This window comes from Babylonia areolata, chromosome 19 (genome assembly GCF_041734735.1).
Source record: "Babylonia areolata isolate BAREFJ2019XMU chromosome 19, ASM4173473v1, whole genome shotgun sequence".
In the NCBI taxonomy this organism is placed as follows: domain Eukaryota; kingdom Metazoa; phylum Mollusca; class Gastropoda; order Neogastropoda; family Buccinidae; genus Babylonia; species Babylonia areolata.
In genome coordinates, this window is record NC_134894.1 from 17827503 (window position 1) to 17845002 (window position 17500).

Here is a 17500-nt window from a genome sequence, read left to right on the forward strand (position 1 = left end):
GTGACGGCTGCGTTGAAGGCTGAAGCTGAAGCCCACGGGGACGTGCTTCTCGTGGACGTGGACGACACGTACCGGAACCTGACGAGGAAGGTGCTGGCGGGGCTCGCGTGGGCCTCCACCCGTTGCTGGGACACGGGCCACGTGGCCAAGGTGGATGACGACATGTTTCTGAACGTGGACCTCACCATGCACTTGATGACTCGCTGGTTCAGGACGTCCCCCTCCCCCTCCCTGCCAAGTCTCTACAGCGTTCTGGGACGCATCATGTGCTCGGGTGACTCGCTCGTGTTCAGGGGCAACAGTAGGCTTTCTGTCAGCGCGTCCCTGTACCCTTTCACCTACTACCCGGCCTATGTTTCTGGCGGCCACTACATTCTGCCCGGCCCCCTCGTGCCCCCCCTGGTACAGCTGTCTCGTGCCATGCCCATGCTGCCCGTGGAGGACGCACACATCACCGGCGTTCTGGGGCGCGTGCTGCACGTGCGGCACGTGAACCTCCCGCGACTGCTCATGGAAGGCGACGGTCCGTCTCCTTCGCAGATCGCGTCCTCCTGCTACCTCTCAGCGCACAACGTCGACAGCGACAAACAGCTCAGCATCTGGCAGGGTCTTCACCGTCATCCCCACGGTCACAACTGCAGTCAGGTGTTATCAGCGGAGGATGTGAAAACCTGCAGTCAGATCTGTGGGCGGGATCATTAATGAATGACCACAGTTCAACTGAAACCATCAAAGACTAACCGGCTGACTCAAGGAAAAAATTCAGCCAGTCTGTCTCTCTCCTTGTGGATGACGAAGTCCATTGACCATAATTTTTGTGCACGACAAAAAAAGCGAATGGAAAGACCAACTACGGGTTTGTGAGGACGGTTGTGGAGTTACGTACCCTGATCGGCGGATCATATTCCCGCATAGTTATTTGAAATGACTGAAAAGAAGCTGGCGGCTAGTTCTTTGCGTGTGAACACAAATTACCACACAAATTATCTCACATCTCTCTGTTTATTATGAGTGTTACAAAGTGCCCTAGTAGCATGAATGGAGCAGGGGACCAGTAACTCTAGATCGTCCACCTCACTTTTCCATGTTAGTGCGACCCAGTCAGAGCCCATTAAATGGTCTTTATAAACACTGACGACCTTGCTTTCAGGTGCATGTCAGACATGTCTGTCAAAAGATAATTGCGTCAAGCAGAACGTTGGGGGAATCGGAGATCAGGTTTTCATCAGTGTGTAAATACATGATGCTGCAAAACACGCACGCCGTGATTTTTTTGTTGGTCTAAATTTCTGGAATGGATGGTACTGAATGAACGTGAAAATTAAAGGAAGGTATGAAATGGGTGGGGGTGGGGTGGGGAAACTACGGGGACGTCAGTAGGAAGGAAAGATAAAGGGGAAAAAAAGGGGGGGGAGACTGGACTCAGTCTATCACCGACAGAAATATACTGAGGTAAGGGACCGGAATAGAAACACTGAGCAAGATTAACTTCATTTTTTCTACGTAAATATTTACAGTGTGTGTGTGTGTGTGTGTGTGTGTGTGTGTGTGTGTGTGTGTGTGTGTGTGTGTGTGTGTGTGTGTGTGTGTGTGTGTGTGTGTGTGTGTGTGTGTGTGTGTGTGTGTGTATGTGTGTGTGTGTGTGTGTGTGTGTGTGTGTGTGTGAGAGAGAGAGAGGGGGACCGACGTGCTAATTCCAAATTCTCTATTTCCAATGATACCAGACTCATTTGTTCTGGTATGCATTCTATATCCACAGAGTTCTCACACGACATTCACTGCGTCAACACAACAGCGGCAGCAACTGACAACAACAACAACAACAACAACACACACACACACACACACACACACACACACACACACACGCGCGCGCGCGCGCGCGCGCGTGTCAGTTCAGCAGAGACTCACATCCCTGAAGGAACGGCGCAAAAACTTATCCGCTACCTCACAATCCTGAATGTACAGGATAGTCAAGTCAAATTCCAGCTTCAGTACCGCCAAAAAAAATTCCTATCTCCTGCCAGGAAGACTGGCAGAAGATCTAGACCAGCAACATACAAGGATCATGACACAGACAACAGAGTAGAAAGAAAAAATCAACTGAACTGAAAACAGCAAATCAAGGTTTTGTAATCCCATTCAGCTAAACAGACCTGAATGGAGCCGGAAACTCCGGCATTCTTTGCAAATAGAACAGTAGAATGGAAGCAGTTGGAAGAAGTTGTAAGAGCAGGGATCACCACAGCATTTAAATCGGTCGTCGAAGGTTCCCTACAAGCAGCTATTTTCCATCAACAGTAGAGATCGTTTATTTATTTATTCATTTATTTATTTATTTTTATTGATTTATTTATTTTTTATGTGCTCTCTTAAGTCCGTTTCAACAATGGCCAAGTGTATCAGACCACACACACACACACACACACACACACACACACACACACACACACACACACACAAACACTGCGCGCATGTACATAAACTGAGACATCTATGGTAAAACAAAACATTTCTAAATCGTTTGGACTGAACCACGGGGTTAATTGTTCTTCTTCTTCCTATTGTTGTTTTCATTGTTGTTGATGATGATAATGATGTTTTCGTTATTATTGTATTTCATCTATTTATTTATAATTATGTCTAACTTCAGGTGGTTTTGTTGTTTGAGGCAACTCCATTGGATACATTCGAAGTTATCTCCCCAGACAAGATGGCGCAGCCCATGTGCGAGCAGAGTGTGGAAAGCGAAATGGAAACAAAGCAAGATCAGTCTCAATTACCAACAGAAGCATCAAACAAAACAATGTCTTATGATGTCAGTAAACGTCCACCTACGGTTGTAGAGAGATATTTCTCAAGACATTACAGGATAGGTAAGAGTCGACTCGGCATTAAGTTAACTACTTCCTCAGGTTCTCCTCTGTCACTTTCCTACCTAATTGCGGCAGTTTACAGCGGCAGTTTACAAATTTATCTATTTCTTCGTGGTTGTATTGCTCTGCTTGCCGCCAACTCATTCATTGTACCGCCCAAGATATCTGTCTGTCAGTCATTCTCTTGATCTGTCAGTCTGTCTCTCTCTTCAGTCTGACAAAATGTCTCACTGGAGAAACATCCGTGTCCCACTGTACTTTATTTTAAAGGGATGCTCTTAGTCAAAGTAATTCAGTAAGCAGAATAATTTTGCGTCTAAAGTAAAATGCCTCTTAGTCTGAAATATGTTTAAAATAATGTCTGTAATTCGTTTTGATGGCAGTAATTTAATTTGATGGCTATAACTTGTGTACAACTAAAATTAAACTGGTTTGTTAGGTTTATTTCGAAATGTCCTGTTTTTCTTGGACTTTTCATTATATTTTGCATGTTTCAGTAATATGTACATGAAATCAGCCATGTGTCCAGAAAGGGTTACTTGCACAATTCTGCATAATCAAAGCACTCCATTTATTCCATATGTTTTTCTTTATTAATAACATTTGATTTGTGTGCGCATGCATGTGTGTGTTTGTGTGTGTGTGCATGTGTTCTTGTGTTTTGTGTCTGACTGAATGTTTGTAAAGTGCTTTGGGAGGTTTGAAAGCACTGCATTTATATTTATGTACTGTTCATGTTAGGAGGAAGGTGGCAGAATGGTTAAGACGCTCAGCTGCCAATACAGAGAGTCCGTGAGGGTGTGGGTTCGAATCCCGCTCTCGCCCTTTCTCCTAAGTTTGACTGGAAAATCAAACTGAGCGTCTAGTCTTTCGGATGAGACGATAAACCGAGGTCCCGTGTGCAGCACGCACTTGGCGCACTGAAAAAGAACCCATGGCAACGAGAGTGTTGTCCTCTGGCGAAATTACGTAAAATGAAATCCACTTTCATAGGTACACAAATATGTAAGCATGCACTCAAGGCCTGACTAAGCGCGTTGGGTTATGCTGCTGGTCAGGCATCTGCTCAACAGATGTGGTGTAGCGTGTATGGATTTGTCCGAACGCAGTGACGCCTCCTTGAGAAAGTGAAACTGAAACTGAAACTCATGTTTGATTTAAACTTGAAATTTGATAATTCCATGCTGCAAGAAAGCCTTGCATTCAAATTTTACCATGTCTAAAACAATTTACTCCACTTTGCTCATGATATAAATATCACAATAATTTCTTTGTTTTATGCCGCCAAGACAAACTATGTTCCACAATCTGTATTCCTCAATAGTGGACTCATCTACACATATCTAACCTAGATCTTGATCACAGATCAGTGCATGATTTTGACTGCTGTTAAAATATTGTTTGTTTTTTTCAGTGAAAAAGCTAAAAAGCAGATTTGTGGCAAATCAATTTTTAAATGCTTACGGCCTATTGCTATTATTTCTGCTACAATTATACATAGTATGTCTATGTTCTGTGTGTACATGCATGCCTATCTGCATGCAGACCCAAGTGTCTGTGTGCATCTGATCTATCTATCTATCTATCTATCTATATTTCACGCAAGTGCTTGGAAGTGTTCATTAGATTGAACTTAGTGCAAAAAATACCTTAAAAGACTTTATAAATTAAATTTGTTTTCACAGATGTGCAGAAGAAAGTAAGTGAAGATATCTGCATCTTATCCCACTCAAATAAGTGAGTATACACAGAATTCTTGCATGTTTACTTCTTTCTTTTTTTTTCTTTTTTTTTTTTTTCAATGTTAGTTTATTTTCCTCTGTCTCTCTATAGCTTGCACATTCACACACACATACACATATGCATAACAGATATGCGACAAATGTGTGTCTGCATGTTTTACATTTATTTGCTTATTTATCATCATTTTTGTCTTTTTTATTTATTTATTTTATTTTATTTTATTTATGTATTTATTTATTTATTATTGTTATTATTATTATTTATTTTATTTTATTTTTTGTACGCTTACAGTTGACTTCATCAAGTTTTTGCACCTGATAAATATTATCATTATTAGTAGTAGTTCTCTTTTATGTATTTATCAAATATTTATTTATTTATTTACTTATTTCTTTTTATTTTATTCATTTATTTATTTTTTTTTTTTTTTTTTTTTTTTCTTAAGGCCTGATTAAGCACGTTGGGTTATGCTGCTGGTCAGGCATCTGCTTGGCAGAAGTGGTGTTGCGTATATGGATTTATCTGAACGCAGTGATACCTCCTTGGGCTACTGATACTGATACTCTCTATAGCTTAGTCTTTTGTGAAGAACTATGACTCTCAAACTAGGAGGCAAGATTGCACTGGCTCTTAGTTCTGCAACCTTGGGGGCTAGTTGGTTTTTGGGGACCACCCCAGTGCCTCCTGTCCTAAAGCTCTTTTGGCTGAAAGTGAGGATGTCAGTCAAAGTCAAACGCAAAATTTTATTTCATGATGGTAAATTGAAAAAGCAACAGCTGCTGTTTTGTTTGTTTTTGTTTACATCACTTAACTGAGTTAAGACGCTCTTCACTATCATCAGCCCAGATAGTTTGGACAGCAGTTGCTACCACTGCTGTTCTGATGGGCATAGTCAGACATGACTGGCTATGATATATATGTTGAAAATTCCTTGTGATGGCATAAGATTATTGCTGACAGGATCTGCATAGTGACACTGGCCCCGAGTCACCCGGTGCTGGCCAAGAGGAAAGTGGTCACCCATGTCAACTTCAAGGTCGGGGGTGCCGACAGACTGGACAACAAAACCTCAGGAAAATCCAAAAGGGTGAGTGGTAGTGTGCGGAAACCTTTCAGCCTGAAGCTTTCAGTCATGGCACAGTGTTTTTTTCTTATCTCAGAATCAAAATGTTGCAGCTCACTTGACTATTTTGGGTGGCATCTCAACTTGCAACTTTTTTTATTCTGAGTCAAGAAAAATTTCTGGTATATTGTATCATCCAGATTTTAAGAAAATTATGGTATATTGTATCATCCAGATTCAAAGAATTTTAACCTACAGTCTAAGAGGGGGGTTGTTGTTGTTTGTTTCAGTCAGTCTACTAGCATCCAGACATACCTGTTTAAAATTTTGGAAAAAACATCTTTGAAAGAAAACTGCTAGAATTTGGATGTTACTTGGGTTTTTTTGTTTGTTTGTTTTTTGTTTAATCGTTGCTGGTTGTTTGAATGTTACAGTTTGAATGTTAATTGTTTTGTTGTTTTATTCCAGGAATAAATTTAATGTTTTCAGTTTTCTTTTTATCGTTTTGTGTTTGTTTCTTTTTGTCGTTGTGTTTTTTTCTCTACTTCATTCCCAGCTTGAGATCAAGGCACTGGATCTTCATGGCTGGAGATGTCAGTGTGGTGATAACAATAACAATGTTTTCTTCAAGAAAGACCATGGCCCATTTGAAGGAGCTGACAATAAACATAAACAAGACTTAATTTTAGTAATAAGGGGCACATAGAATCTCTATACATGTAATTTAGGAGCAATTAATATTTGGACTATATAGCATTATCAGCTCATCAATGCATCTTCTCTCGAAGGAGAAACACAGCGAAAGCCAATGTGACCTTTCGGTACGATCTTCGCTGAAAGTCAGGGTCATAATACAGGTATTCTAAATTTTGCAGTGTTGTTGAAAGGTGAAGCTGTATGAAATGACAGTGTTCCCCCCTCTCTCTCTTTTCTCAGGGAGCCCAGTGGCTGGGATCGCTGGCCCCTCTGTGCACTTTGACCTGTGATGACAACAGCAAGTACTCCATCTGCTGCGGGGTCAAGGGTCAGCTCATCGAGGCCAACAGCACCCTTGTGGACAGACCTCAGCTTGTCAATGAAGACGTAGGTAGACTGCATGTTTGTGTGTCAGTGTTTTTTGGGGTTTTTTTTCTGTCCCATCTTCTGCACTGTTTCAATGGCATTACTCCCATTTTCACTCATTCAGAGCCCCTCCCCCCTCCCCCCCCCCCCCCCCCCCCCCCCCCCTGCACAGTCACACCCAGGTTCATCCATGTAGTTCCATCGTCGACAGTCCACTGGGAACTTTTGATGTTTAGGTCACCAGGAGGCCACACACCGGAGGAGACCTTGCACGACTACTGAGTCACTACAGTGGTGCTCAGTAGTGCTTGTTCTGAGTTAATGTTCACAGGACACCTTCTACTACTTCTACACCTTCCCTACTGATGACATTAATCACTCTGAGTGACTGAGTGTCCCCTCCAGAGTGGAGACTGCCACAACATCCCTCCAATGACAAGAAATAAAATATGACATTTTTCTTACCTGAATGTATTTTCTTTGACATGATAATTGGTATTAGGCTGCGTAATAATCAAAAAAAGGTGTGTTTGTTATACTTTAAAAAAAAAAAATTTCACTTGTGTCTAAAAATGTTAAATTTTTCTTACTTATGATGGTTGGTATGTACATAGTAAGCAAAGAACACTGCACTGGTTATTCATTTATTTTTTTATTTCACTTACACATCTATTCATGAGCATTTGAATGAGCTGAAAAATATTTTCTGTTTTATATGTTTGAAGCAGACAACAAAGTCTTTGGAATTTGATTAGTAAGAGTGGAATTTAACGACCTATTGGCTGAAGTCCTTACTATGGTTAAGTTGTTCAGGGTTTGGGTCTTGGATCGGTGGAGTTTTGGGGTTAGGAGTCCTGTGTCTGACTTGGTGGGAGGTCCGTTTGGTGTTTCAAGTGGGAAATCTCTACTACAAAATATCAGTCACTGTTTCACTGTCAAGAAACGTGGGAGTTCGATTAATTTTACGCTGGTTTTTAAACTTTTTTTTTTTTTTTTTTTTTTTTTTTTTGCGAGTTTGCATTTTAACATTTTCCATTCATATTCCTGTGTCTTAACCATATGACATGTATTGTTAAATGTACTTTGAGGTGCAGGGTAAGTGCTATATATAAAAACACTTTGTTATTACTACTATTATTAGGTTTATTTATATTATTCGTTGTAGTAGTTGTAGTTATTGAACACTGTTTGTCCAAAGCACTCTTGGCAAAGAGATTGGGGATGCAGCTTGAGCAAGACATTCTCACTATAATCAGTGTTTTACCCACATAGTTGGGACAGCAGTTGCTTCCTCTGCTGAGTTGAACATGACCGACTGTTATATGTAAAATTAGTAAAAGCAGTAGCGGTAGTAGTGATTGAAGTGAATGGTAAACCTCTGTTTCAGCAGTTGCTTCCTCTGCTGGTCTGATGGTGAGAGTTGAACATGACTGACTGTTATTATATAATATTAACAAAAGTAGTAGTAGTAGTAGTGATTGAAGAGAATGGTAAAAAAAAAAAAAAATCAGTAAAAGTAGTAGTAGCAGTAGTAGTGGTAGTGAAGTGAATGGCGTATCTCTGTTTAAGCAGTTGCCTCTTCTGCTGCTCTGATGGTCAAAGCTGAACACGACTAACTAATATATTAGTAAAAGCAGTAGCAGTAGTAGTAGTGATTGAAGTGAATGGCATATTTCTTTTTCAGCAGTTGCTTCCTCTGATGGTCAGAGTCGAACACGACTGACTATTATATAGAAAATCAGCAAAAGCAGTAGCAGTAGTAGTAGTAGTGATTGAAGGGGATGGTATATCTGTGTTTCAGCCATGGAGCAGGGGGTACCTGGGCATCATGCTGCCGGCGCTGAAGGGTCACGAGGCGGAGATGGCCCGGCTGCTGACTGAGGAGCAGTACCAGGAGGCCCTGAAGGCCAGGACGGCAACATCCACTGCTGGTTATGGTGCTGGTCATGGAGATGTCGGTGCTGGTGATGGTGCTGTTGATGGTGGTAATGCTGGTGATAATGGTGGTGATGCTGCCACTTAATGGACTCTGTGGCTGGCACTGCTGCTTTGTCTTCAGTCAGTACACATCCGGTGCATGCGTGTGTGTGTGTTCATGTGTGTATGTTTGTGTTGTATCAAAAGCAGTTCAGGATATGTATTTTGTGCCATTATGACACTACTACAGTGTGTGTGTGCGTGTGTGTGTGTGTGTATGTGTATGTCTGAGGGTGTCTGTGCACTTGGTGTGTGCAAGCATCATATGTTTGTATCATGTATGTGTTGTGGGTGTGTGTGACTGTATGTGTGTGTGTGTGAAAGAGAAAGGAATAAAGTGTTTGGATAGGAAGATGTGTGGAGTGTGTTAGAGATTCAGTGATTGAGTTATTTGTGAAAGTTGAAATATCTCCACAATTCTGTATCAGTGTATGTGAATACTTGCCAGTGCAATTTGTGCTTGTGTTCATACGTTCTTGTGTGTGTGTGTGTGTGTGGATTGTAAGTGTGCCTCAGTTGTATTCATGTGCGCACATACCTGAACCTGCCCAAACTATGTTCACCATGATCTTTTGTCATGCAGATGTGTTTGTCATGGATGCTTGTTTTGAAACTAGCAGAAATACAGTGTCTTGAGATTCATGTCTGTGTTTGTGTGTGTGTGTGTGTTGGACTGAATGTGTTCAAATGTGTTAGTGTGAGTGTGTGTGTGTGTGTGCATGTTAGATTGATTGTGTGCAGTTGTGTTAGTGTTTTATGTGTGTGTGTGTGAGAGAGAGAGAGAGAGAGAGAGCAACTGAGTCAGAAGAATGGTGTCATGATATCTGCAGTTGCTAGTGTAAATTGGTGGTTGTTGTTTTTCATCATCCAGAGTCAGTCAGTGAATTTTGTACACATAAAAAGCTTTTAGCTCTGTTTGAGAAAACGTGCTGAATAAGTGTTCATCATGATTATTTGTCTGGGAGAGAACAGCTTTGTGGGAAAACAAAGACACTGAATAGTGTGAGTATAACAACCATTAAAGGATTGACTCAATACTCCGACACATTTCCAAACTAAAAACCATTTGGACAACACACACACACTCAAACACACACACACAGATAGAAAAGTTCAGCATAGTTCTTTGCTGCAATACTTTAAAAACATAATTTCAGTCATAAAATAGTCTCTTGTTGTTTTTTTAAACAGGGTGTGAAAGTTATGATCAGTGTATAAAAAGTAATGTTAAAATAAAGCATATCTAGGCATCATGTTCGCATCAAAGTACTTTGAAACACTTTGACACACCGTCCTTCAAGGGATTTAATTCAGCCAATCAAGGGTGTCAATTAATTCAGCAAGTTTGACTTAAAACACTTTGACACAGTCCCTCAAGGAAGTACCAGTAAATGCAGCTGGTCTGTTTCAAGGGAGTTAATACAGGCAATCTGACTTCAAAATATTTATTAAGTTGTGTACCTTATGTATGAAGAGAGTTACCACTCTTTATCATTTCTTGATCAATTTCTCTCATAGACTCATTGTTCTTTCATTTTGAGTCAAAAACCATTAAGGCACCACCATGTGTATGTTCTTTATTGTCTGTATATTTAGTGTAGCAGGATTAAAAAGCTTTGCCAGTCTTGATTAAAAGCTCTTTTGTGTTTGCACATTTCTTCTGTCATTGAAATGACGCTGTGTGCACCTGTCAAATGATTGGTGTAAGGGCAAGCCTGGACCTTTGTTTTCGTTTTTTTTTTAAATATTTTTTTTAAGGAAATGTCTGGGTTTGTTCCAATAGACTTCTTATTTAACTGTGTGCTTGCTGAATCGGTAGCATGAGCAACATTGACTTTTGGCTGCGTACCTTGTGTATGAAGAGAGTTACCACTCTTTATCTTTTGTTAATCATTTACTTTCATTGTTCATTCAATTTGACTTTAAAACACTTTAACACGCTTTCCTTCAAGGGAGTTAATTCAGCCAATATGTGTGAGAGCACCTTGATTAAGAGTGGAGAGTTCTGTTTCAAGGTGTCAAAGCGTGCGCACTTATCCATATACCCTAAACCACATCTGTTTAGAATTTTTTTTTTTTTAAAGAAAAAAAGAAAATTTTTTTTTTTTAATCTAAAAAGAGCAGATGCTTGACCACTGCACAAATCCAGTGCACTGTTCAGGTCTTGAGTGCCTGCCCTAGGTTTGAATAACATGAAGTGAAACAAAGTGATTGAACAAAATAGTATCAGTATCAGTAGCTCAAGGAGGCGTCACTGTATTCGGTCAAATCCATATACACTACACCACATCTGCCAAGCAGATGCCTGACCAGCAGCATAACCCAACGTGCTTAGTCAGGCCTCAAGAATAAATAGGCCTCTGAACAAAACAGAAAAACAAGTAATTGATACGTTGAGGTACAGTAAAGTGAAAGATACATAGAATGCAAAATAATTGTTGAAACAAAACAAGAACACAAAATGGGTCATGCTCAGCTAACCAGTACCCACCTTTACACGCACATACAGTCACGTGGCAAGCATGCAAACACACACACACACTCAGAGCAGCCATGCAAATGCACACACGTGTGCGCGCACACATACACACACGCACACACAAAAGATTCAAGGAAATTTAATCCTTTTGCTCCTTTTGGGGTGTGGAGGATACAATAACAATACATACTCACTGAATCACAACTTAAGTCCAACAATGTCTCCAAACAACGCAAAAATGCACACCCACGCATGCACACACATACGCACGTGCTAATGATAATGATTAGCATCAAAACAAATCAAACTTGAACATACTGACAAGTATGTTTTAGATGTAACTAAAGTTTCACACCCTTTCCAAGTTATATAAATCTACCCAAATTAAGTTGTGTTTTCTTCCCAGCACTGAATAAATTGCACAAACCGAACATATGTTATTTGAATGTATGTGGTATGAATTTTTTCGAATTGTAGTATTTTAGGGACATTCTAAAACAAAATGAAATTCATCCCAACAGTTCCCATATTACATTCCTTGCAAATTCTGTTTTCTCTGTGTTTATCTTCTCTTCTTTCTAATTCCATCTGCAGTTTATGGTTACTGCAACTTAACTTTATTAATTAAAATTAAAGGACACACACACACACACAGCAACCATGCAAATATGCACACACACACACACACACACACACACACACACACACACTGCAACCACCAAGAAATACAAAGACACACTGCTGGAAAAAAGCCAAGTCTGGCAACATCAGTCACGACGCAGTGCTACCTGAGTAGTACTCATCCGCAGAAGGGTCGGAACAAGAAGGAATTACTGACGTCCATTAATTTTCTACTGTCCTTGTGCACTGTTCAAATAAGGGGATGATGTCAGTTTGTTGTCTTAAGAATGGCGGTGCAAGAGAGATAAATTAAAATAGGTGCTGTCATTCGCCTGGGTAGGACTTGAATTGTGTCCAAACAAAACACTTAAGCTTTATATATCCTGAAGAAGAAATCTCAAGTAACCGTTTAACTTTGACTGGCAGAATGGTTAATTCATCTGTATGCATCAAGTCAGCGTGTGTCTGGGTTCAAATCCCGCTCAAGTCTCGCCCTTTCTCCCAAGTTTGACTGGAAAATCAAACTGAGCATGTAGTCATTCGGATGAGATGATAAACCGAGGTCTCGTGTGTAGCTCACACTTGGCACACTGAAAAAGAACCCATGGCAACAAGAGTGTTGTCTTCTGGCAAAATTCTTTTGAATAAATCCACTCTGATTGGTACACAAATATATCTATGCATGCACTCAGGGCCTGACTAAGAATACTGGTCAGGTATCTGCCCAGCAGATGTGGTATATCGTACATGAATTTGTCCGAATGCAGTGGCGCCTCCTACTGAAACTGAAACAGAGACTAAATCAGGGACCCAATCTAAGGGCAATTTTTGTGCATGATTTAAAGCGATAAAATTTTTACCATTTGTAGATGTTATAACCCAATTTCAGTGGTTTTCATATCTTTTTTGAGAGTTATTGTGCTTAATTTTGATACAGATCTGTCGCTACACTCCAAAACACTCTTCATTCACTCTTTGCCACTCTGAGCCGCTCTTTCCGTTTTGGCCCCTCAAATCATGCAATAGTAAACAAAATACACGTGGCTGCTTGAGATGACAAGTTTCGATTCGTGTTCATGGTATGGGTTATTTCACATCGTGTTACAGCCTAATACTTGATCAGAAGAGTGGATAACATATTACATATCATTTCTCAAATACATTCATTTGAAATGGACGAACATGTTCGTTTAAATAAGTCCCTGAATTAGGATATTAAAAGAGGGATATTTCCAACTTAAGTTAATCAAAATGCTCACGAGCGCTAACCCCTGAGAACTGGGAGCAGACAACCTCCGAGAAGGGCAACATGTGACCCCTGAACTCCGACCCTGCCACCCCACCGACACCAACTCCTTTCTCCAGCACCACGAGGTCACGGAGTTCTGCCATCTTGTCCCGCACGGCCATCATGTATTGATCCGCGTGCAGGAAGGAGAACTCCGCCTCCAGGTAGTGCTTGAGCAAGATGTAGTACCTGTCCGCCACGGCGCTCACTGCCTGTCTGTCGGTCAGCCTGGACGCTGCAGGGTCGAACAGGACGAGGGAGTGGAGGAGGGCGAAGAGGGTGACGTCGTTCTTCAGCAAAGACTTGAGGGAACGGCAGAAGCGGGCTGCGCCACGTACCACAGCACAGCTTTCCCGGAGATGTCCGGAACCTTCCGAGGCGGAGGCGGCGGTGGTGACGTCACACTCACCGAAGCACGTGAGCCAGGCGTCGTGTTCCAGCACGTAGAGGGCTGTCCAGCGGAGGAGGACAGTGCGCGGGCCTGCAGACTGCGAGACAGGGAGAGAGACACTGAAATGTTTAATGTCATTAGCTGTAAAGCTCTAGTGACATTGTAGGTACAAATCAGAACAAAAATGGTACAAAACAATTAAAATGGAACAGAAAGGAAAAACGAACCCACCTTACGCTGACATGGATTACAGGATCTTTAACGTATGTATCTGATCATCTACTTGCGTATACACAAGAAGGGAGTTCAGGCACCAGCAGGTCTGCAAGTATGTTGACCTGGGAGATCGAAAAAATCTCCACCCTTTACCCACCAGGAGCCGTCACTGAGATTCGAACCCGAGACCCTCAGATTGAAAGTCCAACGTTTTAACCACTAGGCTATCGCGCCCGTCGATAACAACAACAACAATGACGATAATGATAATTTACAGTCGCGCTCACCAGCAGAAGACTGATCCTGTCCTCGCTTCTCAGCCGGCAGAACTCCTCCAGCCGGGAAGCGAACTGAATCAGCTGCCGAGCGTTCTCTCCCGAGGGCTCCAGCACTCTGTCTTCCCGAGACAGCAAAGAGGATGGTGATGAGAGTGCCCGTGACCTGCCACGAACACCCGCCTCATTATCCACGACCTTCAGGTGGGAGGAGGACCTCATCAGAGGAGGAGGAGTTGGAGGAGGATGCCCCATGGGCCCCATCCCTCTGCGAGGCGGCAGAGCCATCAGGGTGTCCTGGCAGGCGGACGCCATCCTCGCCAGGTGGGTCCTCTCCCCTTCCATTAGGCGCCAGTACAGCGAGGGGTCAGAGGGCAAAAGGTCACGGGGCACGTGCCGGAAGTTTGGCGGCTGCTGGGGCTGGGTGGAGGAGCCGCCTTGCCGCGCGGGGAGAGGTTGGTGTGGTGGTGGTGGGTGAGGTGGGTGAGGTGGGTGGTTGTGGCGGTGGTGGAGCTGCAGGCGGCGGCTTGTTGGGATGTTGTTGTTGCTGTTGTTGTTGTTGCTGTTGTTATTGGTGTTGTTCTTGATGCTGCTGTTGTTGCTGGAGGGTGGTGTACGTAGTCTCGGGCGTTGGGATCCTGATCGTCATGAGAACACAAACTGATACTGATGTCAATGATTGTAAGATAGATAGATAGATGGATAGATATCTAGATAGATAGAATTATAGCCACACACACACACACACACACACACACACACACACAGATACCATAAACAAAATACTGCTGAATGTTCTGTGAACAATATAGATAGATAGATGCACACACACACACACACACACACACACACACACACACACACACACAAAAGATCTATCTATCTATATATATATATATGATAACAATTTTTTTATCATTATCATAAATTCGTTTAGCGCCTTATATAGTGCCCATAAAGAGGTTTCATGACGCATAAAAGTAATATGACAGAACACATAATTATGTGTTTGTTCACACACACACACACACACACACACACACACACACACACACAGAGAGAGAGAGAGAGAGAGAGAGAGAGAGAGAGAGAGAGAGAGAGAGAGAGAATATTACCTGGAAGTTCACAAGCAGTTCTTCCGTGCGACGATGGCTCCGTGGTTGAACCGATCACGTTTGTTTGCAGCACGTTCGATTCTTCACTGCAGTATTCCATCATGATTCTGTCTTGAAGCTCCTCCACTTCTGGTGGTTTGTGGGGCAGCTGAGGATGATGATGATGGTGATGGTGATGATGAGAAGAAGAAGAAGGAGGAGGAGGAGGAGGAGGAGGGGAATATGGTGTTCACAGCTCTCTCTCTCTCTCTCTCTCTCTCTCTCTCTCTCTCTCACACACACACACACACACACACACAGTCTCTCTCTCTCACAGACACACACACACACATATTATACAGAGTCTCTCGCTCTCTAATTCACTCACACACACACACACACACACACACACACACACACACATGAATATATATATATATATATATGGACAGAGATGGCGGGGTGCAAGGGGGGGCGGCGGGGGAGGGGGTAGGGGGGGGGGGGCGGGGGATGCATATGGGTGGATGAGAGAGAGAGAGAGAGAGAACTCAGAACTCAACATGTTTTTAGTCATTGTTTTTGTTTACTCAAGGATCAAGATTACAGGCTTGACCTTAAAGAGACAGACAGACAGACAGACAGACAGGCAGAGAACTTAACTGATTGTTTTACGTACATCTTGGCCGCTGGAGTCACATGGGTCTTGAGGTGTGTGTTTCTCAAGGTCCCTCTCTTTGGCCTTTTGTATTTTGCTGCCTGTGATAAATAGATTTTGATTATTTTATTTGTGTGTGTGTGGGGGGGGGAGGGGGGGTGTCTGTGTGTCGGTGTCGGTGTCTCTGTGTCAGTGTGTCTGTGTATGTGTGCGTGTATAAAAAAAAAGCCAACATTGATTTCAGTCATTGTAATTTCCAACATGACCTGACCTACTGTCTCACCTTGACACATGGCCGGACTCAGAAAACGACTGTCCAGTGGGCAGTGCGGGAAGGTGACAACAACAGTGTCCAGGGAACAGCGTGCCTTGTGTTGACCGTTCTCCAGTGCCTGTGAAATGGTACCATCATCTGTTCACATCTCACATCGCTTTAATTAATGATAATGATGATGATGATAACAATACGACTGCTACTATGTATAACAGCCAGTCGTAGCCGACTATAACCATCAAAAAACAGCAGAGGAGGCAACTGCTATCCCAACTATCTGGGCTAGAATTCGATTATTGTGGAGAATGTCTTGCCCAAGTTACATCCCCACGCTTTCGGCCAAGAGGGGTTTAGGACAGTCGGCGATTGGACGATTCCCAAAAGGCCAACCAGCCCCCTAGGCTGCAGTACTGCACGAACCAGTGCAGTCTTGCCTCCTAGTTTGAGAGTTATAGTCCTTCACACAAATAAACTAAGCTGTAAATGGCTTCCCATTGCCATGGAGAAACCAATGACTTTGCTGTTGACCCAAATGTAAGCTTTTGTCAATCTGTGGTATATGCTGAGCGTTGTGTCAACACCTACTACTACTACTACCACTACTACTTCTACCATATAATAATAATAATAATAATAATAATAATAATAATGGTGAAAGAGAAGAAGAAGAAGAAGAATGATGATGACGACGACGACGGCGATGATGATGACGATGATAATGATCATGATCATGATCATCACCATCATCATCACAACCATCATCATCATCACAACAAGAATAAGTACACCTACTACAACTTCTACTACTACTACTACTACTACTGCTGCTGCTGCTGCTGCTGCTGCTAATGATAATAATGCATGCGTATTCACGATGCTCTCTACCTGCTTTGCACAGGGTCCAGAGTGCAGCATGGGGAAAAGACACCACCACAGCGCACGACAACCAGGACTGACTTAACTCTCTCCATACGAACGGCGAAAGAGACGAGGTTAACAGCGTTTCACCTTATACTGAAGATGTAAATGTTGACAAAGAAAACCACAGTTCTGACGACGGAAGCTAAAGGTTGGGTCATTCAGACACCCACTGGACATCCGAGGGGTCTGTGTAGAGGAGAAGAGAGGACTGGCCGTACTGAGTTAGTTAATTAATGATAATGATGATGATGATAACAATACGACTGCTACTATGTATAACAGTCAGTCGTGTTTCGACTATAACCATCAAAAAACAGCAGAGGAGGTAACTGCTATCCCAACTATCTGGGCTAGAATTCGATTATTGTGGAGAATGTCTTGCCCAAGTTACATCCCCACTCTCTCGGCCAAGAGGGGTTTAGGACAGTCGGCGATTGGATGATTCCCAAAAGGCCAACCAGCCCCCTAGGCTGCAGTACTGCACGAACCAGTGCAGTCTTGCCTCCTAATTTGAGAGTCTTAGTCCTTCACACACACAAAAAAAACTAAGCTGTATATGGCTTCC

At 42.5% G+C, this 17500-nt stretch overlaps 3 protein-coding genes across 3 annotated transcripts in view; 2 read left to right on the plus strand and 1 right to left on the minus strand.

Moving 5' to 3' along the window:
• The window catches only part of LOC143294112 (beta-1,3-galactosyltransferase 5-like), a gene marked incomplete at its 5' end in the record, with an annotated part of 1101 nt that extends 399 nt beyond the window's left edge, over positions 1-702 (plus strand). The window contains one exon of the mRNA XM_076605545.1: positions 1-702. This exon is cut by the window's left edge and continues 399 nt beyond it. Coding sequence (XP_076461660.1) covers positions 1-702 — 702 coding nt within the window.
• A 2008-nt stretch (positions 703-2710) lies between these two features.
• On the plus strand, positions 2711-9363 carry LOC143294087 (protein Abitram-like). The gene is made up of 5 exons (XM_076605510.1): positions 2711-2876; positions 4562-4613; positions 5580-5706; positions 6619-6765; positions 8546-9363. Exons 1-5 carry the CDS (start codon positions 2714-2716, stop codon positions 8765-8767), a joined length of 711 nt encoding a protein of 236 aa, XP_076461625.1. The 5' UTR covers positions 2711-2713; the 3' UTR covers positions 8768-9363.
• Positions 9364-11027: 1664 nt separating this feature from the next.
• LOC143294088 (uncharacterized) overlaps positions 11028-17500 on the minus strand; it is a 12661-nt gene continuing 6188 nt past the window's right edge. Inside the window, exons 4-8 of the mRNA XM_076605512.1 lie at positions 16024-16132; positions 15762-15841; positions 15107-15254; positions 14004-14629; positions 11028-13597 (exon numbers count right to left, since the gene is read on the minus strand). Coding sequence (XP_076461627.1) covers positions 13064-13597; positions 14004-14629; positions 15107-15254; positions 15762-15841; positions 16024-16132 — 1497 coding nt within the window. The 3' untranslated portion in view covers positions 11028-13063. The remainder of the gene's footprint in view (positions 13598-14003; positions 14630-15106; positions 15255-15761; positions 15842-16023; positions 16133-17500) is intronic.